This window comes from Phasianus colchicus, chromosome 12 (genome assembly GCF_987193195.1).
Source record: "Phasianus colchicus chromosome 12, bPhaCol1.hap1.1, whole genome shotgun sequence".
Lineage (NCBI taxonomy): Eukaryota > Metazoa > Chordata > Aves > Galliformes > Phasianidae > Phasianus > Phasianus colchicus.
In genome coordinates this window covers 18,443,326-18,463,808 of record NC_143447.1, presented here as the reverse complement: position 1 = coordinate 18,463,808, position 20,483 = coordinate 18,443,326, and the positions used below count along the sequence as shown (strand labels likewise).

Here is a 20,483-nt window from a genome sequence, read left to right as displayed (position 1 = left end):
CGCCTGCGCGGTGCGCGCGTCACCTCGGCGAGGTGCTGAGCTGAGAGGGGCGCTGCGTCGGACCCGCGTGGCTGCGGGTCAGAGCTGTGAGTTGGCCGTGAGGCAACGCGCGTTAACCCGCGCCTCGCTCTGTTCTCAGCTGTGTGCTTCAGCAAACAGTGGCAGTGGTCCTGGCGAGGAAGCCGAAGGCTGTCGGGGAGCCGCGCCGCCGGCCTCAGCCCTCAGCTGCTTCAGACAGCGCTGTGCTGAGCGTCGCCCCGTGCGCTCGATCCTCCCCCGCACAGCCTGGTCCTCCCGGCCAGCAGGCGGCGCCCTACAATGTAAACCTCGTAACACTGAGCGGCCGTTCCAGTGCCTCACACGGCGCGGCTCTGCTCTTCTACAGCCACCCCTCCGCTATGCGCGGCGCTGCCGGGCTGCGAGCCGTGTGGTTTCCTCCACGCCGACAGGGGGCGCGCGGCGCGGCCGAGCAGCCCGGCGGCCCATCTGGCGGAAGCGGAAGCGCCCGGCGGGGCGGCTGGGCAGCATCGCCGCCGCGGAGCGCCGTGAGTAGCGGGGCCGGACTGCGGTCGGCTTCTCGGGGACGCCCTGCGGGGAGCCGCCGGTAGCGCTGGAGGGGCACCGAGCCTGGACAAGGTGGGGGATTTGTCCCCGGCCGCCCGGCTCGCTGTCCTCGGTCGGGCCTGCCCGCTGCACCCGGTGGCTGGCGGCTCCTCCCGAGCTCTGCCCGCTTCCTCCGGCCGCTCGCGCAGCCCCGTGGCTGCTCGCCCCGCTCTGGGCCCGTCTGCCCCTCCGGCACGGCCCTGCGCTGCGGTAGTGCTGGAGCCGCCCATAAGGACAGCGCGTTCCGTGGCAGAACGAGGCGGCAGCAGATCCTCGCGCTGAGCCCGGCTGACGAGCCTTCGCCGTTCGTGCCGGGCTGCTTCTTAAGGCCGCTGCTCTTCGTTTCCTGCTTTTCTTGGGAGGGGTGTCTGGGAAGTAGGTCGGGTTGAGGCATACCGGCATCTGCGTGTAGGTGGGGAAGGGAGATTTTTCTTTGTTGGAATTCTGTGAAGTAGCTGAAAGTTTTTCTTTATTACTCAGATTTGAAGCCTAATGCCCAGTTTTTAGCTCAGTCTGAGCAGAGCACTGTGCCGTGTGTGGGGCTGGGATGGCCTTTCAGTGTTACAAGGTTTACGTTTTGATCTGTTTTTGTGTTGTAAGTGTCTGAAGACAGAAGAAGTGCCTCCCTTTGTTGTGTTTGGATTTGCAAAATTGCAAACATGCTTTTGATTGAGGTTTGCCCTGCTCTGCTGTTAGTGTTCTGTGTTAAAATGGGCTGGATCCAAGCTGCGTGCAATCTCTTCCTCTCATCTGTGAAGAGCAGCAGGAGAAGCCGGTCCATCAGGGAGCTTTATCTCGGGTAGCTGTGCTGGCCAAGCCCATGCCTTGCAATTCTTTGGTCCTTTAGTGCCTGTTTGCTGAATGCAGGAGCTCAGTTTGTTTTTCATTAGTGTCTTTGGCAAGCTCAGACCAGCAAGCTCTGCCTGTTCTATAGCAGTGTGTCAAGCAGTTGTGCAGCCTTTCCATTTTATATATAGAAAAAACAAGCTGCCTTTGAGGGTTGACAATCGTCACGCCTTGCTGTCTTTGTTAATGAATTATGTGTAGGAGTTCATAGCTGGGATCCTTTTGGAGTTGCACTCAGATCTTGGATTTATGGTTTCCTGCTGCCAGATCTCTGGGCTGTTTTGTCTAGCTTAGATATGCTTTGTAAAGCACGGCTAACTTCAGGAAGAAATATCTGCTAACTGAACAACTTGCTCAGGAGGGTAAGACGCTGCAGGTCAATCCGTTTGGAAAATGCTCATTTCACTGTGTCACCTTCCTCTATGGCCTCACACTTTTGGAAGAATCTATTCAGAATTTGTAATTATTTGCTTGTAGGTGATAGCATTTGTGATGATATTGCTAGACCCTTCACAGCTTTGTTTGAAAGGAGAAATTACAGGAGAATGATGGTTGCCCAGCCCCATTGTGTGTGGCCAGTTGGTTCAGAATCAACTTTGAATACTGTATCTGCTAAGCAGTTGGCTGTCCCAGCTCTTGATATAGTCCTAACCAGCCTTTATTCTGATTTCAGTGTATCAAGCTAGTTTTGCTGTTAACGGGGTGGAAGAATGAAGTTTGAGCTTAACAGGGAAGGATTTATTGAACTGAGCAATTGAGGGGTGTTAAGATAAAGAAGCAAACACTAATAAATCTGTGTGGATCTATGAAATTATTAGCCTTGTTCTGAAAGGCTGAGCAATGACAGCCTGTTTTCCATAGCAGAAATCCGTCTCCTTTTCCTTTCAGATTTTCCATGTGAAATAGCAAGTTTCTCATAGCATTTTTGCTGTATTGTGTTTTTGGAGTCTGATGTGAAGTTTGGCTGAAAAGGAGTGCTGACCCTCTGATATTTTTTCTTTTCCAGAAACATGCAACATGGCAGCAGCCATGGAAACTGAACAGCCAGGCCTCGAAGTCTTTGAAACCACAGGCTGTGAGGAGCAGGTGCAGAGAGAGGAGCAGCCAAAACCAGAACCTTTCTATGTAGAGAGACATTCCTGGAGCCAGCTTCGGAAACTGCTCACAGATACACGAAAGTATCATGGGTATATGATGGCAAAAGCCCCACATGACTTCACATTTGTTAAGAAAAATGATCCTGAAGGACCTCATTCTGATAGGATTTACTATCTGGGTAAGTTTGCTGGCTCAGCCTGTGCCTTGACTAAACAGTCACTGCAGAGGTTGTTTGAATTTGACTGTTCCTCAGTGCACACCTGATTCCCTCTGGGTTGGTCCCTAAATGCCTTGGCAAGAGCTGTCAGAAATCTGAGTAGTGCTGAGAGAGATGAACAGGAAGGGGGCATTCAAACCTTCCTAAAGGTGCATCATCTTTGAAACATAAGCTGTATTGTGCTGTATTCCAGCCAGGCAAAATAACAGAGCAGGCCTTTCTGAATTTAAAAGCTTATAAAATAAAAAGATCCCTGACCTTCAACAAGACAAGGTTATTCTTCAAGCAGCATGTGGTAAGCCTGACTGTAGTTCTTTGTTCTCCACCTTCTCTGTGACTTGCATTTCTGAGAAGTGGGGACTTCTCAGTGCAGGGCTGCGTTGTAGAGACTGTCAGTGCTTCCTTTGGTAGGAATGCCTGTGAAGCTGTTTCTTAGCATCTTTTGAGAGTGTTGGAATTATTAATAGAAAACTAATGTACTTTGTTTCTTTCCTCTTTGGCAACAGCAATGTCTGGAGAGAATAGAGAGAACACACTCTTCTACTCTGAAATTCCGAAAACTGTGAACAAAGCTGCTGTCCTGTTGCTTTCCTGGAAGCCTCTCTTGGATCTTTTTCCAGTGGGTTCTGATTTTTTTTCTTACATCTTAGCAACATAGCAAGGCTTCAAAGTTGCACCTGTAAGCCGTTACTATGGTCTTAAACACTTTAAGGTTCCCTTTGTATTTGGTTAACTCTGCAACCGTCTCAAAAACAAGTGTAATTTTCTCTTCAGTTTTTGGAGCTACAGCCTGTGTACGTCACGAAAGCTGAGTGTATACGGTTGATTTCTCCTTTGCCAGCAAGGATTACAAGTTCTAATTTGCATCAGATTCTCTGCTGTGAGATCCTAGGCATTGCTGAAGGAGCCTGTAGTCTCCAGTAATCACTGTCTTGCAGGGGGAAGCAATGAGTTCCCCAGTGACCTGTCAGTGACTCTATGACTCACGCTGAAGCAAGAAATCTCTTTTCCACTCTAGGGCGTGTGTCCCCTTCTCACCTCTGTGCACAGCAAGTTGCATGAGCCCCCCGTGCACCATAGCAGGTTGGGGGAGGCAGGACATTTCCTGTGTGGAATTAGGTGTGTTGTTTCCCCATGTTATTTCCTGAGGTTGTCAGCCAGACATAAAATTCATGCTGTGCTTTCCTCCCACCAGACCAGTCACCATGTATCTTTGCAAAAGTTAGCGGAGGCTGTCCTACTCATTCTAGAAATAATAGACCTTCTGTCTGATCTTTCTCATACCAGTGTACACTGGAAATAATGCCAGCCTTACTAAGGGAGAAGTGGCTGTCAGGTTCCCAGTTCTGTAGGATACGGTCAGGGAATGCACCTACAAGTTCTCACAGCAGAAGCACAAGCAGGAGTGGGCTCCTGGCTGTCAGCAGGATTCTGGAGGAGGAGGGTGTCTGCACAGCCATCTGGCCCTGGAAGCTTGGCGTGCAGAGATGCTCTGACAGTATTGTAGCAAATGCAGAGCAGAGGTGTTGATTCTGCTTCTCTGCCCATATTCAGGCCATCCTGGACTATGGTATGTACTCCCGGGAAGAGGAGTTGCTACGGGAGAGGAAGCGAATTGGCACTGTTGGGATTGCCTCCTATGATTATCACCGAGAGAGTGGCACCTTTCTGTTTCAGGCTGGGAGTGGAATTTATCATGTAAAAGATGGAGGCCCTCATGGATTCACTGTGAGTTTATTCATCTCTCTGTCTTACACAGTACTTCCTGCCTCCGGCTAGAAGCTCCTTTGTTTCCTAGTGAAAGCAGAATGTGAGGTTCAGCTATTGCTGTACTGACAAAGCAAGTTATTGTTGCACTGGAGGGGCAAGCGACCTTAACCAACCTCGAAACATGGAGAAGTCCTCCTTAGGGATGCATTGCCATGATTATAGAAACTTGGATGGAGAATTAAAAAGAAATGGTAGAATCTCTGGTGGCAAAGCAAGTCACTAGATTTTCTGAATTCTGTTTCTTTATTTTTTACCAATAAAAAGGGACGTGAAGCCTGTGGTGCTCTCTGCTCTTCCATGTACTCAGAAGTCATATCAGAGGCAGCTTTTGTTCCCAAGCTGTGGTTCGGTAGTCAGTACTGTATGTGTTACAGGATCTGGCTGTAGAACTTGGTGAACAAGCAGCCTTTACTCGTGCTGATGCTGATGCTGGATTTGAAAGCTGAAACCATTTCTTGTTGATACAAGAGATGCTTGATGTTCATCTAACCCAGCTGTTACTGTATCTTGAATTAGTTTTGGAGAACAAGATTTCTGTCTGTTCTGCCTGTCAATTTTTAGGGTGTGCCAGGCTTCTGTAAGCAAGCTTCCTTCTGATTTGTAGTTAATCCACATCGCTGGTGAAATAGGTCCTGGTGGTGGAAGCACAACTTTCCCTATGAAAGTATCTGCTGATATTTTTCTGTTCTGAAATTGTATAGATTGCTCTCTTGTAAACCTGTGTTTGAAGTCAGCAAGCACATTGCTGTGGTCATAGAGACCTTCTGGTAATCCCGGTCAGTGACTGTTTCATTACTTACTATTCTTCTTTTCTTCTTTCAATCAGCAACAGCCTTTAAGACCCATTCTGGTAGAGACCAGTTGTCCAAATATCCGGATGGATCCTAAGCTTTGTCCAGCTGATCCAAATTGGATTGCCTTTATCCATAGCAATGACATCTGGATATCTAATATAGAAACCAGAGAAGAAAGGAGGCTAACGTTTGTGCACAATGGTAATTCATCCTGAATTAAAATCTCTGCACCTCCTCTGCACTTGTTCTTGCTATACTGAATTAAGTAATGGCACTAAATTTTCTTCTGAGATCTGAGGGAATGGCAACTGTTTACTTCATCTGGAATTTGGTTGTCATGTTCTGTATGTATTCTCCAATCCAAATGCTGCAGGATAATTCTTTTCCTGGTTCCACTGGGAAAACCAGAATCTGGCAGGATGAGTTATTTGTTGAATACATATGGAAAGACTTCTCCTGAATCACATATTTTTTTATGTACTAGAACAGTCGTTTTTGTGTGGAGTAGCTGTGGGTGGAATAGAGCTGGAGGAAAGTTTCTGCCAGTGAAGTCAGGCTGCAGGGCTTTTTAGAGACAATATAGAGAGTTTCTGAATAGCACTGTGGCTTCTGCTGGTGCCCTCATACTCAGTCTCTTAGGTTTGCACTTCTACCCCTCTCCAAATCTGGTTTAGACACGTATCCCAGGGGAAGGGAAATGGAAAACTGTGGATAAACCACTTCTTAAAATCCATTGCATTTTGCAGTTGAAGCATGCTTCTTGTACTGAAACTGCATCGTTTTAATTTGTAACCAAATTACAATTTTTGACGCTTTACAATAATACTTGAGCTTATTTAAAAGTTAGTTATTAAAATATTATGTAAGTACATTAAAAATAAACTGTAGCAATGACTCCTTCTCAGATGATAATTATTTATGGAGCGCTGCTAAGTTACCTCCAGGGTAACAGGAAAAATATTGAAGCCCTATGGATAGGGTTGAGATGTTATGTAAGTCTGTTACTTTCAGTCTGTACAGTGAATGAAATGCTGATAATTTTTTCTGAATGTTGGCATTTCAGTGTCGGTTCTCAGGATTCTTCTGCTTTAATTTCCTTAGAACTTGTGGTTCCAATTTGCTGAGCTCAGGTAGAGAGAACATTTTTTTTTCTTGGATGAGTGCATGGAAAATTGAGAGACTAATTGGGTAGGAGTAAGAAAGGAAGATGAGGCTTTTCTTTCCTAAAAGAGGCTGCTGTGTCAGAGAGGATTAGGTCTTCCCCAGATAAATCAATAGAGTGAGGTGAAAGCAGTTCTGCTGAGAAGCCAGATTTGCTATCATGTCATTGTTCTCCAGAGACTGAACATAGGCCCTGGTTGGGATAATGCAGAACTGATTCGATTCTGCAGTACATCATGAACTAATTCTTTTGTCTTTTTTTTTTTTTTTTTTTTTTTAGAACTTGCCAATCTTGAGGAAGATCCCAAGTCTGCTGGTGTGGCTACTTTTGTGCTGCAGGAGGAGTTTGACAGATACACTGGCTATTGGTGGAGTCCAAAGGCAGAGCCAAGTAAGTGTGTTGCACACAGTGTGTCTGACAGGCACAAGTAATGGCCCCCATGCTGTGCTGTCCAGGAAAAGTTATTTCTTCTTGTCTTTACCCAGGATAGGAACCTTATAGTTCAAGAAGAGCTACAAGTGTCTCCAATGGTGGACATGTTAAGGTGCCCTTGTTAGCCCAGGTTACTGGGGGAAGAAACTTTCCTTCTCACAACAGTGATAGGAATTGCATGAGACTTGGTGCATTTTGTATAATTAAATTAGAGTCACAGACATTCCTTCATCCTTTCAACCTGCATGTTCTCCTAGGGGAGCACTGGTGTCTGCAGTAACCAATTTTGAGAGTTGCTCTGATCAGGAAATGTTAATTCCTTTACAGCACTGAATGGGGGTAAAGTTCTTCGAATTCTTTATGAAGAAAACGATGAGTCAGAGGTGGAAATCATTCATGTCACGTCGCCCATGTTGGAGACAAGAAGAACAGATTCCTTCCGGTACCCCAAAACTGGTGAGACCCAGATGACCTTGCATCTCCGTTTCTGGGAGATGCTTATTTGATTCCATGTGCCTTATGCTGTGATAGAGCAGGGCGTTGTTGTAGGCATGACATGTAGTCCTTGAATTAGTGTTCAGGTAGTAGAAATGTATGTGGAAAAACTTCTGCCCTGGAGGTTTGATTAATCACTGGTGCCTGTGTTGATTTTCCAGCCATGAGGTTACTAAGGGCTCAGTCTGGGTCCCTCAGAAGTTGGCAGAAACCCTACCTGATTGTCGCTATTTTGGAGCTGCTGTCTCAGATCCTGGCACAGAGAAGCTGGTTCCTGTTACAGCCCAGTGTCTCTGAGGGAATAGCTGCAGAATGATAGCATTTTGATTTTCTGAGGGGAAGGGATCCTGCTAGCTGCTGGCAGTGCCCTGGTAGTTCTAAAGGACTCTGATCTCCATGAATGCTTTCAGACTGGAAAATTGTGCTTGCTTACAGACTATGAGGGAAAGCCTCTGCTGTCATTTTCAAACAGTGAGTGATGTGAAGGCTTCAGCAGTAAAGGAATGAGGGCAGGCTTGAGCAAATGAGACTTATGCAGACCTGCTGTGCAGTTCACTGTGGTGTGCCAGGTGTATAGGGCAAGTTTGAGCAAGCTGACCCTTGCTCTTCTGAGATTTCGCTGCTGTGAACGTGTTGATCACATTATCAGAGTAGTTCATTTTTTTCTTACTCCTGAAATGTTTTTATCTTCTTTTATTATCAGGTCTTGTAAATTCCCCAATCCTTTGGCAAAAGTTTTCTGCTTATGATTCTGATTTGCTGCTCCTTTTAAGGAGCAGGAAAGGCCATGTTAGCCTGCAAAGCAAGAGATGACTTCATGTTTTCCAGTGCTACGGTACACTTAGATTTTGTGAGGGTGTTTTATTAAACTTTTATTTAGTGCTAAATCTAAGCAGTGTAGGAAAATCAGGCAGCCAAAGTCTAAATGCCTTTGAAAACAAACAAACTGTGTTTTAATCTCTGTCCTCAGTTTCCAGTCAGAACCACGTAGGCAGTAGGGTTTTTTGGGTTGTTCTAAGGACAAAGTCTGAGGTGGTTTCTTGCCAGAGAGAAGACGAGTACTTCAGTAGGCAGCACTGTGGCTTAAAGCAAGTCATTTCACCTCGGTGCCTCAGTTTTTGTGAGTTGATAAAGTGAAAGCAGCATTGAGAATATTAAAACTATGTGGAAGCTGCTAGATGGGGCTTGACACAACAACTTAATTCTTTATACTTCACCTCTGCTGTGCAGCAAGCACTTAGCACTGCAGGTGCTGTACTTTTGTGTTGTTCAGGCTTTGTATGGAGAGTTAGGTGGATTTTCACTGTCAGCACAGAAAAGTATTGCTCCACTTTTTATTCAACAGTATCAGCCAAACAGTAAACCAAAGCTTGCCTTGCTGTCCTAATATCTCCTGACATTTACTTCCAGGTAGTACGTGCATGCTTAGAGTGTGGGAGAGCAAACTGCCTGACAGTAGTATGGCTCTTGATCAGAGCCATCATCTTGATCAGATTACATCCACCAATTCTGCTTTGTGTCTATAGTCTCTTTTTTCCCTGCCTGGTTCTCTAATGTATGCAAGCAGGCTATTTGACCAGAGTGTTCTGCTTTTTGCCTGTTCCAGTTCTGTACAAATAACAACACAGTAATCCACAGTTCAAGCCTGCCCTCTTAGAAGCAAACAGTTTGTGCCTGACTGCTAACATCTTTTTTATAGGTACAGCAAATCCAAAGGTCACTTTCAAGATTTCTGAAGTGGTGATCAATGAAGAAGGAAGAGTAAGTTCCGTGTTCCCCTTGTTTTCCAAATAAATTTGATTTCTGTGACTCTTTTTGGTAAAAATCGCTTTCCTTTTCAATATAAATGATCTTTCTTTATTGTGTTAGCTTAATGGCTTACCTGGAGGCAATGCACTTAGCTGGTTCCTTGTGTTCAACAGTATTTCTCAAGGACTGTTTGATGAACTCAGCTGCAGAGCAGAGTATTTTAGGTGTGAATGGTTAGGCTTCATTATGTGATAGATGTTTTGATTGTTGGCTGCAGACAGTGGAAAAATTGATTGCAAAGAGAAGATATCCCCTTATAAAAGCATGAACATGTGGGAAAAATGAGCTTTGCTTTCACTCCAGGAATTTTGAACAAATGCAGAAATTTCCATAGGCCAATCCAAGGTCTTTGGACAATTGGGAAATTAATCTTACCAAACAGATGCATTAACCTCCATACGTTGTTGGGATCCTCATCAACACTCACCTGTGGGACAATGGTGCTGATGTTAACCAGCAGTCAGGGAAAGCTGCCAGGATCCTTGGGGTACCACTGTGATTTGTCCCAGCAGGGACAAATTGCAGAACTGTGTATCAATTAGAACCATATTGATAACTGGATGCCATGCAGGATGTTCAACATACAGCAACAAAAACACTTAACAAAACAGCTTGGTACAAATCACCTTCCCTTTGTATTTTACATGGGGAAACTGATCATTCGAGTGAGTTAGTCAAGACACACGATGGATTTGTGAGCAGAATCTGTATTCCTCAAGTCCCAGTCCTTGCTGTGCTGGTCATGAACAGCTCTACTAATATTCTGGTGTCTGGCTGCAGGTGGGGTGAATACCCTGTATTGGAAGGACCAAACAAGCTAAATTGCTTAAGCTGTACAGAAAAAGTTTTCTGTGTCCAGACTCTGATCGTGCATGAAAACTGATTGTGTGGGTTCATCTCAGTCAATGTCAGTCACTCAATTACTCCTTTGTCAACAGATTGCAGATGTTGTGGATAAAGAGCTGGTTCAGCCGTTCGAGATCCTCTTTGAAGGAGTCGAGTACATTGCTAGAGCTGGGTGGACACCAGAAGGAAAATAGTGCGTATGTTAATCCTGTCTCTGCTTAGAGGGTTTGGGCAATGCAGTTAGAAGCAGAATGTAGTGGTCTTTGTCTTCCTTGAGCTTAAGCCTTCTTTCGTTTTCCCATTGCTACAAATACAATTGTGTAAGGAAGGCAACTTCTCCAAAACCAAACAGTCCTTATCTCCTCTGACACCCGGCCCTACTGCTTTGGGAATGGGCACTCACAGCCTTTGATGTATGTGTCCTCTCAGCATCCCTGTGAGAGAGAGTGCAGTGCTATTATCCCCATTTTACAGATGGGGAACTGAGGCCCAGAGAGGCTAAGTGACTTGCCATAGGAGGTCTGTGGCTGGACAGGAGGTGACAGGAGGTCTATGGCTGAGGACAGAAATAGGCCCAGGTTCCCTAGGCTAGCACCCTAACCACTGGACTGTCCTTGCTGACCAGAGTTACTGATCAGAAAACCTGCTATAAGTGCTACTTACATTTGCATGTCATTTTTAACCTTGTAGATGATGTAGTGCAGTGTTTCTAACTCACCAGAAGCTTCTCCAGAATTGCACTTCTCCAGTTCTTGAATCTAAAGATTTCACTTTTTAATTTATTTTCTTCAAATGTGGAAGAAATGCAGGGACACATTTGTTCCATTGTCTTGCTTTTTTTCAGGATTATTTTTAGAGCTACATGTAAAGTCATCAGAAGTATGGCAGGGTCTGCTGCCAGTTCATTTAGGTGCCAGTATTACTCTCTGCCAGGTACAGATTTAAAACATTAATATTTTGATGAGTATCCTGAAACATTAGTTGTTATTCTTCTTCGTTATTCCCTCTGATTTTTCTCTTCTCTTTCTCCTTTAAAGCACAATCCAAATCTGGGGGAATAGAATTAATTAAACTTTTCAACCACCAGTGCTTATGCAATATTGAAATGAAGAGAAATAGTTATGGAAGAGGTTTGTTTTTTGTGGGTGAGATTTTACATGTGGCTTTTTTGCTTACTCTGAAGCTGAACATTCTTGACTCCCCCGAAATGCCTAGTGGTAATGTGCTTCTTTTGAGGTTTTTCAGATCTCTCTACTGTTCATTGTTGTATGTTATTTTCTCTAATATCTGTCTTCTCAACAGTGTTTGGTCCATCTTACTGGATCGTTCCCAGACTCGACTGCAGATAGTCTTGATTCCCCCTGCATTATTCATCCCAGTAGAAGATGATGCAATGGAAAGACAGAAACTTATCAACGCTGTACCAGATTCTGTTACACCTTTAATTATTTATGAGGAAACAACAGACATATGGATAAATGTAAGAATTTGAATTTCAGCCTTGTGTGACAGTTTGTTGTTCAAGACCCTACGTGTAGCACTTGGGCAGTGTTGATGTTGCTGTGCTGCCTAGGAGAATATTCCTGTTGTCCAAATTCTGTGCCAGTTCTAACAGAGAGCTGCTGTAAAGGGCTTATAACACGTAGGGGACAAAAGGATGTGTGATGTGAAAGCAGAGCTGCTTTGCTTGAGGCTGCTAGGTGATCAGAGAGCTAGGAACAGAGCCCAGGACACTGGTGTTCCAGGGTAGCCCCGTTCCCACAGTGTTACCCACTGTCCTCCTCCAGCTTCTTTGTGCATTTGTTCGCCAGAAGCAGTCCCAGCAGGTGAAGTATTCTTCAGCCAGTGAAGATGTATCTAGATGATAGTGGGGGAACATGTCTCAGGGATCTGCTAACAGTCACTGAAAATCCTCCTTAACCACATATATTCTGGTGAAATGGATTCCTGTGTAATGTTTGTGGAGGTATTCTAAATGGCCTGAGCTCTGTTAGACTGCACACTAGTGTGTGAAGCTCACAGTGTAGAAAGGATCGTGCTGATCGTGCTTGTGCTGATCAGTGTCTCCAAAGAGGCATCCTGCTGGGGGTGTACCAGGGTGCAGGAGAGCCTGAGAATGTCAATCACTGGTGGGTAGTTGCATCTTTCAGCAGAGTGTGGGCACAAAGCCTTCCAGTGAATGGTTTCTATACAATGAGTACTCTTTAATACTGTAATTTCTTTTTAGTAATAGTGTGCATGGTTTCAGGATGTGCAGTATGTTGTCTTTTCTCCATTATTTTTCTGGCTGGAGTTTTTTTTTGACTGGCAGCACTTACTGTGCATGTAAGTGCTTCTGATGCTTCAAATGATTGTCACTTGAAGCAAGAGCTGGCATCTTTATGAGTGGGAAGATGATGTCAGTTCATCTTTCTCTAAATAACCCTTCATGGGCTTCTAGACAGCACTGGGCAGTGGTGGCCACCAAACCCTGTCTTATTTTGGTTGGTCTTTGTATGCTGTCTGTGGAGCTGGACTCGCCTCTGTATACAAGCTAGAAAGGTGGGTGCAAAAAAACTTAATTCATTCTGTGGCCAGGATAGAGGCTATCAAGAAGCCTGGACTGTGCAGCATGTGGCTGCTGTTTGCAGACATCTCCTGGCTCTTATGTATTATTTGTTCTGCCAGTAAGGGACACTGTGCTGCAACCTGCTGGTGTAACCTGTGCAGTTAGAGGTACTTATATGTGACTTCAGTGCCAAAGTCCTGCTGATAGCATCAACGTGCTGTTCTGACTCCACAGATCCATGATATCTTCTATGTTTTCCCTCAAACCCATGAAGATGAGATAGAGTTCATTTTTGCCTCTGAGTGTAAAACAGGATTCAGACACCTATACAAAATTGTCTCAGTTTTGAAAGAGAGCAAATATAAACGGTCATCTGGAGGACTCCCTGCTCCAAGTAAGTGAATTTATTCTCTTGCTTTAATTGGGCTTTTGCTGCTGACTGGTGAGGAAATGAATGTCTTTCCAGGTGGCAAGAATCACTAGAAACTCCTGTTGTTTCCTGAAAAGCCCTTCACTGTACAGTCATTCCTCTTGAAATTGTATGGGGGTTATTCTGTGTGCAGCATGCCTTAATTTTAACCCTGATTCTTTCTTGCTGACTGGAGGTAAAAGTTTCAAAAAATCAAATGCCAGATGGGCTTCCCTGTGGTACTGTGAAATGCACTTAGTTGATGGGATTGTTTACTTCCTGACTGCAGTGGCTCAATCATTATAGCAATAACGTGTCTATCTCTGATATGAAGGTTCAGTGTATCTAATAGGTGTGCATTGGTTCAAGACTTGGTTTTGGAAGTGAAACCAACATAATTCCTGTCAGCCTTTACAAGCAGATCGTAGCAGAGAGGCTGATAAGAGCACAGTTTGAACATGCTGTAAAAAGGTCTGCAGAGGGCCTCCCTGGCTAAGGGGGCCCAGTTAGTCCCTTTAAAATGAACATATGTGCTTGGCAGCAAAACCTATGATATGGCAACTATTCAGAGAATTCCTATCTGCTCTTAAAAACAGTCATGGTATTGCTGTATAGACAGAGATGTTAGTAGGAGAAAATTACTGACAGCTGTTGCAAGTGGAAATGCGGAAAGAGTAATTCCAAGCAAAAAAAAAAAAAGGAAATCAATGCAAGGACCATGTGCTTCCAAGCTGCAGTCAGAGTTTGCATGGTGGAGCTGTGCACAAAGCTCCTGGAATGTTTTTTCCACAGTATGTGTTCTTTCATTTACAGTTTCATGCTGTGATATTTAATTTACTTGTTGTGTGTTGAAGGCACTCGCTGAGTTCTGCATGCACAAAAAGTGCACCTCATTTTACTGTAGGTCCTGGTATAGTGCAATTGTTGGTGTGGATTTTTTTCCAAAAAAGCATTATATTGGGTTCATTAGACTTCTATGAATGTATCCAATTACTTTTTCTTGCTAAGTCTCCCTCCTTCCAACATAAATGAAGCCATTTTATAAAAGCAGAGCTGCTTCCCAGCCCAAAGCAAAATTCCCCATTTTTGACACCAGAGATTCCCTTTGCACCCTTTTCAATATTAAAAAAAGCAAGAAGCAAAGCTATCCAGGTGTCAGTTTGAGAGTATCTGTGAATCCTTCAATGCACAGCTCTCAGAATGTTTGCTCTGACATTTGTCTGCAGAGTTGACTGAGATATGGGTCTTCTGCAAAGCCACGTTGTTCTTGGCTTGTGTCTAACAGAAAAGCTTGGAAAGAAAAAGTGTCATTGTGTCAGTGTGTTCTGTAAAATGTGCAACTGTAAAATCTGTGTTTGCAGGTGACTTCAAGTGCCCCATCAAAGAGGAGATTGCCATTACCAGTGGGGAATGGGAAGTGCTTGGCAGACATGGGTCCAATGTAAGTCTCTGCTCTTGCTGCATGGATATCTCGCAAGCAATGCAGGCATGCTAGAGGACAGCTGGCATTTGGCTTCTTCCTTGCAGATTGCTGGACAGTAACTCCAAATTATAGAAGCAGTGGGAGGAAGGCTTGGTGGGGAAAGAAGACCGGGGCTTTGTTTCAGTCATAACTGGATATTGAAAGATGTGTTGTTTTTGTTTGTGACAGATCTATGTAGATGAAGCCAAAAAACTGGTGTATTTTCAAGGCACAAAAGACTCTCCTTTAGAGCATCACTTGTACGTTGTTAACTACAAGAATCCTGGAGAAGTAAAACGACTGACAGAACGTGGTTATTCTCATGCCTGCTGTGTCAGCCAGGTATCCATCTGCCCGAGGCCTGGATAGGCAGGGCTGGCTGGTTGTGTTTTGTTTTATTGCCAAACGTGTCCTTCACCAATCAACAGACAAGGCTGTATTTCAGTATAACAAAAGTAGATGTTACACTGTGCTGTGTGCTTAATATTGTACAGTGAGTGTGCAGCCACCTCTGGAAACTGGATCTAACCTCCTGGTCAAGGTTGTTCTTCAGCTTGGACAGGAGCTCAGGCAGGCTGAATTGTTTGAAACCAAGCCTGGCTCTTTTTGTCTGAAGTGGGCTGTGGAGCAGTCCCTGAGGAGGTGGTGAACCTATGGGGAGTTCCAGGCGTTTGGGGCAGTAATCTGCTCTGTCTGGAGAAGAATATATGACAAAGTCCTCATGCCACTGCTGGTTTTGCAGGTGTATTTTTAGTTTTTAAATGTCAGTACCTGAATCTTGCTGAGGACTGTGGCTTCTCAGAGTCTATTACTCTTATTGCAAAAGAGACTTCTTGGTTTAATTTGGTTCTTAAACATCTTCCAAAAGATATGAATACAGGAAAAAAATGATCCTTTTGCTTGTACCTCTGTATCGAGGAGTTCAAGATAACACTTTTTCTCTCTAGGATTGTGACATGTTTATCAGCAAGTACAGCAATCAGAAGAACCCACACTGTGTGTCCCTTTACCGGCTGACAGGACATGAAGATGATGCAGCTCAAAGGACAAAGGAATTCTGGGCTACAATTTTAGATTCAGCAGGTAACAGAATTGTTAAGAAACTGCAAAAAGACAATCAGGAAGATGGGCGAGACTTCCCAGTATCTAATCTGAGATTTGCTGTTGTGGGTAATTAGGTTTCTCTGTGAAACTCACGCTTGTGTGTAAAGTTTGTGGAAGTGGAGGAGTGACGTTTTCAGCTCGATGACAAATGAGTATAAACTGGCCATGAAGGAATTTAGAGTGGAAAGTTTCTGCTGCCAGAGCCAGTAGAAAGCATGTTTTACCATCAGTAGGGGGGTAGTTAAGTGAGCTTGTTTACTTTTTAGCTAAATGCAAGTTAATGAGCTTGCTTCTGGGGAGGGTCACAAACTTCTGAAGCAGTTCTGTGTTGCTGTCTGCTGGTGTCTTTGTGACACAGCTCTTTAGGTTTTTATTTTTCCACTGTGATTCTGTTACTTTTCATCTTGTTGCTGCATTCAGGGGAAAAGAGGAATGGGTATGTGACAGGACAGAGAAAGCTCCCAGATGTCTGGGGCATTCCCAGCCTCTGCCTCATCCCAACTACATCCACTGGCAGTGTGGGAAAGCTGTGTTGTTGGGGATGCAGCAGTAGTGGTGACGGGACAGGGCTGGAGCAGAGCTGTCCATTCCCTGTTAATCTAGGCTCTTTGTGCCTTCCCAGGCCCTCTTCCTGATTACATTCCTCCAGAAGTGTTCTCCTTTGAGAGCTCCACGGGGTTTACACTCTATGGGATGATGTACAAACCTCACAATCTGCAGCCTGGGAAGAAGTACCCTACTGTGATCTTCATCTATGGAGGCCCTCAGGTGAGTGCGGTGTTTCTGAGTGGTGGGGTGGACCCTTTGAATCCTTCATTTCTGTGACACAGAATGACTTCTTCCCTTCATAGCAGACCACAAGCAGGGAGAGAGAATCCTATGGTGGAGGAGGGATTTTGAAAAATCTACATTATAAAGCTGTATAAAACATTGAAAGGGAAGTAAATAAAGTCTGAAATGGGATTAAGAGGTTTGATTACATAGGTGACTGTGTCATTGTTCTTCTGTTCCAGGTGCAGCTAGTGAACAATCGATTCAAAGGACTCAAATATTTCCGGTTGAACACCTTGGCCTCTTTAGGCTATGTTGTTGTTGTTATTGATAACAGGGGGTCCTGCCACCGAGGGCTGAAGTTTGAAGGAGCCTTTAAATACAAAATGGTAAGTGCAGCTCTGGATCTGGTTCATCATTTTCAGCCAGAGCCAGGTTGGAGTCCTGGTGTTACCTGAGCTGAAATCCCAGTCTGGCACAGATATCCAACGTAGTTTGTGCAATGCTACTTAGTTTGGGGAGGGAAACTGTGTGTAGTTGAGCAGAACGAGCGTGAGAGAGGAAAGATGTTCAGCATGGGATGGATACAATATCAGAATTTGAGTTTGCAAGCTTATCACACGTAAGGGGAACCTTGTTGGTAAGGGGAGCTAGATCATAAAGGTCCAATCCAACTCAAGCTATTCTAGGGTCTCTGACTCTCACCAGAAATACAGTTTTTATCTGGTGGCTTAGCATGTGTTTATTCTCCTAAGAAGGAAAGGAGTTGTCTTTCTGTAACATGCCTAGTACAGTGGAGTGCTGGTGTGTGGATGGGTGCTGCACAAACAGAAGCAGCAAAAGTATGAATGCAGGTTACTTTCGGAAATCATGAGAATGTGCCTTTTGTCTGGGTCTGACAACTTCCTTTTTCTCTCCCTTCCCAGGGACAAATAGAAATTGATGACCAAGTGGAAGGGCTGCACTACTTGGCATCCCAGTATGACTTCATTGATTTGGATCGTGTTGGTATTCATGGCTGGTCATATGGAGGCTACCTCTCTCTTATGGCTTTAATGCAGAGGTCAGATATCTTCAGGGTATGTTCGTACATTGAGTACTTATTCTGGTGGTGCAAACAGAATTTTTCCTTTAATCATGTAACCTCCCTCAGGTGTTCACAGCACAAAGACAAGTGGGACACAGTGCTCTGCCTGTTTCCTTCAAGATTTTTCTAGTTAGGCGAGTTCAGAGGAAGTCTGCTTTTTTAGAATACCTTCCTTCTACGGTATTTCTAATTAGGCTTCCAGACTTTGGCTAACCTTCTGATGCTTCCCAGAAAATAGATCTTAAAATTTATTCACACTTCAAAGCTAGTGCTTTCGAACAAGTCACTGTACAGTTTTAAACCAGCATTCATGGATACTGCAAGAGCAGTTCTCTGCACTTGTGTTTCCATCTGTAGCATGGGGATGAGATGCTCTTCCTCTGTTAGCCTGCTGTCACTGTTGGGTTCTCAGGGGTGTCTGGGACTGGTATTCACACTGAGTCTGTACTGGAATAGATAGGTGATCCAGCTTTTCAAATGGAGACAGTGAGACCTGTGCAGCTTCAATAAGTCATACTAATAGAGATGCCTCATACATATCTTACAAATGCAATTCAATGTTTAAGTGCTGCTCTTTCCCACCTTCACATGCAAGTTAGCAGCCTTCATTCTCAGGGCAGTGTGGTATGACTGCACCATCGCTGTGCTTGCTTCCTTTAGCTCCACATGAGCTGGACATAATCCTGACCTGATGTGAAGGTACTGTGCTGTCTGTGAGGTTTCCTGCATTGATGTGAGCAGGCTGCTTTTGGGTATCCAAGAAATGTAACGTGAGAGGAGTGTGGGGCAGTTCAGTCGGCCAGTTTTCTTGAAACATCTGAGAGTCTGTTTTGAGCTGAGGTGAGGAGGATCAACTGTTCACCCCATTCAGATGGTACTGCCTCTCTGGAGCTGTGTAGAACAGCTTTAAGCTAATTGATTTTTGAGCTTGCAGTAATGTAACAGTGCTGCTGTAGCTTTACCAGTCTGAGGTCACGTGTGCTGAAGGTCCCTCATATAGTCTCAGCTGTTGCCTACTTTGTGCCAGCTTAGCTCTTTGTGCTGTGAATCAACCAAGGGAAATTACCCCGCTGAGAAACAGCACCACCATCTCTTCCTCCTCCCCTCTTTACTCTCCTTCTGTCCTAAGAGAATGGTTTCTTTGCAGTCTTGATCTATTCCCAAATCAGTTTGTAACAGTGTGTTCTGTAACAGCCAGGGGGACAACCTGGCTGTGGGGAGAGGTGCTGGAAGGAGGTGCTTTTGCTTACATGACTTCAGAACACTGTAGTAAATGACAAAACTGTTGTTGGGCAAGTGTCAGAGGCAGAGATGTGGTGAGAGTTGAATATTGCTCTCAGCACGGTTTGCTCTTTGTGACTCTTCTTGCTTTGTCTAAATCCAACCTCAGTATTTTTGGGATGTTTAATTATATAATTAAATTATATTTTTACTTTTAAAAATACTTGACTGGAAAAGAGTTTTGTTTAGTTTTTTACTGGTCTTTTTTCACAAGCATCTCTGCATGCTGCTGGTAGGTATGCAAGGGGGATTACCGAGTCCTAGGGAGCTTCTAAGCCCAGTTTCTGTCCAATGCTCAAATAAAAGGTTCTGTGACCCCAAAGAAGAGCACTCCGCATTTTGAATAAAATCCACTTACCTCCAGCAGGACCTGCAGGTGATCTGCTCAGTGCTGCTCCTGATTTGTCCATAGGATCTTCCTGCATTTCAGCAGCTGCCTGGACATAAGCTGTAGCTGAAGCCTGCAGATGCACATAAGCTGTGGGAGCACTGCAGGCTGTGGACTGTAAGGAGAGCTCACTAGTGTGTATTCTGAACACTGGGGTAGAGATGAGGGAGGGAGGAACATCCCCAGGTCAAGGTGTCAGGGTTGTCATTCCCTTCCCCGTGCTGAGAGTCGTGTTGACCTTGCAGGTTGCCATCGCCGGAGCGCCCGTCACGCTGTGGGTTTTCTATGACACGGGTTACACAGAGCGCTACATGGGCCACCCGGAGCACAACGAGCAGGGCTACTACCTGGGGTCAGTGGCCATGCAAGCTGAGAAGTTCCCTTCTGAGTAAGTTTGGTTCTGCAAACTTTCCTTCTTTCTGTCAGGAACGGTTAAGCCCCACAGACAGATATTTATTTCCCTGTTCTTGGCAATTAGATCTTGGAATCATAAATGCTGGTATTAAAACAAAAACAACACTAATGAACTTAATAGACTTGAATGAACATTTGCATAATTACGGACCATTCCAAGTAATCCCTTTTATCCTAGCTGTAATTAAGACTATTTTTATGTCTAAAGAAATGACAAACACATCTCCAGTTATATGATTAGCAGTTTAGAGTCGCAGTAAGCTAGACAAAAGTTAGTTTATCAGCATGCTCTCTGCGTGCTTTCAGTCTGCGTCAGCACAGAGCTGTCTGCAGAGCAGGCTGAGGCTGCAGGCTTTCTTGCCAGAGAGCTGAAAACCAGCAGTGATTCTGAGCAAGTGTTAAGCTGTTGAATTATCCAAGATAGGAATTGTTTCTGAAAATAATGATAATGTACAGATAAAAGGTCTGACCATTATGTGCATATACAGGAAGAGCCTGTCGAGGAAGAAAGGGTGTTTGTGACAAGCTGCAGGTCCATCCAGGACAATTCACAATAGCAAAGTTACTCTCTTCAGTGCAGCTGTTTTTACTGTTTGCTCTTTTGGAAGGAGTGTTTATGGACTGTGACTGGCAGCTTCTGGGATGCTATCTAGAAATGTTTGTCTCTTGCTTTTCTCAGACCAAACCGTTTGCTGCTGCTACATGGGTTCTTGGATGAGAACGTTCACTTTGCACACACTAGTATTTTGCTCAGCTTTTTAGTGAGAGCTGGGAAGCCATACGACTTGCAGGTAAGGCAAGAATCAGCACGTGAAAATGAAGTGTTGTCTTTGAGGAGTACAAATTGAAGCTTGTATTCAAGCTGGGCAGCTTGGGCTTCTGGAGTAGAACACTTGTATTTGAGCCTACTGTTTTTTTGTTTGTTTGTTTTTTTAAAGGAAGATTTA

At 44.6% G+C, this 20,483-nt stretch overlaps 1 protein-coding gene across 8 annotated transcripts in view; it reads left to right on the top strand.

The window, feature by feature from the left end:
• The window catches only part of DPP8 (dipeptidyl peptidase 8), a 37,024-nt gene that overhangs the window by 6,681 nt on the left and 9,860 nt on the right, over positions 1 to 20,483 (top strand). For 2 of the 8 annotated variants that reach the window (XM_090149159.1, XM_090149160.1), the window contains exons 2-19: positions 2,456 to 2,725; positions 3,271 to 3,383; positions 4,319 to 4,492; positions 5,361 to 5,529; positions 6,770 to 6,880; positions 7,250 to 7,378; positions 9,117 to 9,178; positions 10,165 to 10,265; positions 11,375 to 11,552; positions 12,855 to 13,014; positions 14,391 to 14,470; positions 14,681 to 14,833; positions 15,439 to 15,574; positions 16,218 to 16,363; positions 16,609 to 16,755; positions 17,293 to 17,429; positions 19,368 to 19,510; positions 20,216 to 20,327. In XM_090149159.1, the coding sequence (XP_090005285.1) occupies positions 2,456 to 2,725; positions 3,271 to 3,383; positions 4,319 to 4,492; positions 5,361 to 5,529; positions 6,770 to 6,880; positions 7,250 to 7,378; positions 9,117 to 9,178; positions 10,165 to 10,265; positions 11,375 to 11,552; positions 12,855 to 13,014; positions 14,391 to 14,470; positions 14,681 to 14,833; positions 15,439 to 15,574; positions 16,218 to 16,363; positions 16,609 to 16,755; positions 17,293 to 17,429; positions 19,368 to 19,510; positions 20,216 to 20,298 (2,492 nt within the window). In that variant the 3' untranslated portion in view covers positions 20,299 to 20,327. Of the gene's footprint in view, positions 1 to 15; positions 87 to 298; positions 637 to 2,455; positions 2,726 to 3,270; positions 3,384 to 4,318; positions 4,493 to 5,360; positions 5,530 to 6,769; positions 6,881 to 7,249; positions 7,379 to 9,116; positions 9,179 to 10,164; positions 10,270 to 11,374; positions 11,553 to 12,854; positions 13,015 to 14,390; positions 14,471 to 14,680; positions 14,834 to 15,438; positions 15,575 to 16,217; positions 16,364 to 16,608; positions 16,756 to 17,292; positions 17,446 to 19,367; positions 19,511 to 20,215; positions 20,328 to 20,483 lie in introns of those variants that run through there. The other 6 variants (XM_090149156.1, XM_090149158.1, XM_090149157.1 and 3 more) reach the window with 5 other exon arrangements.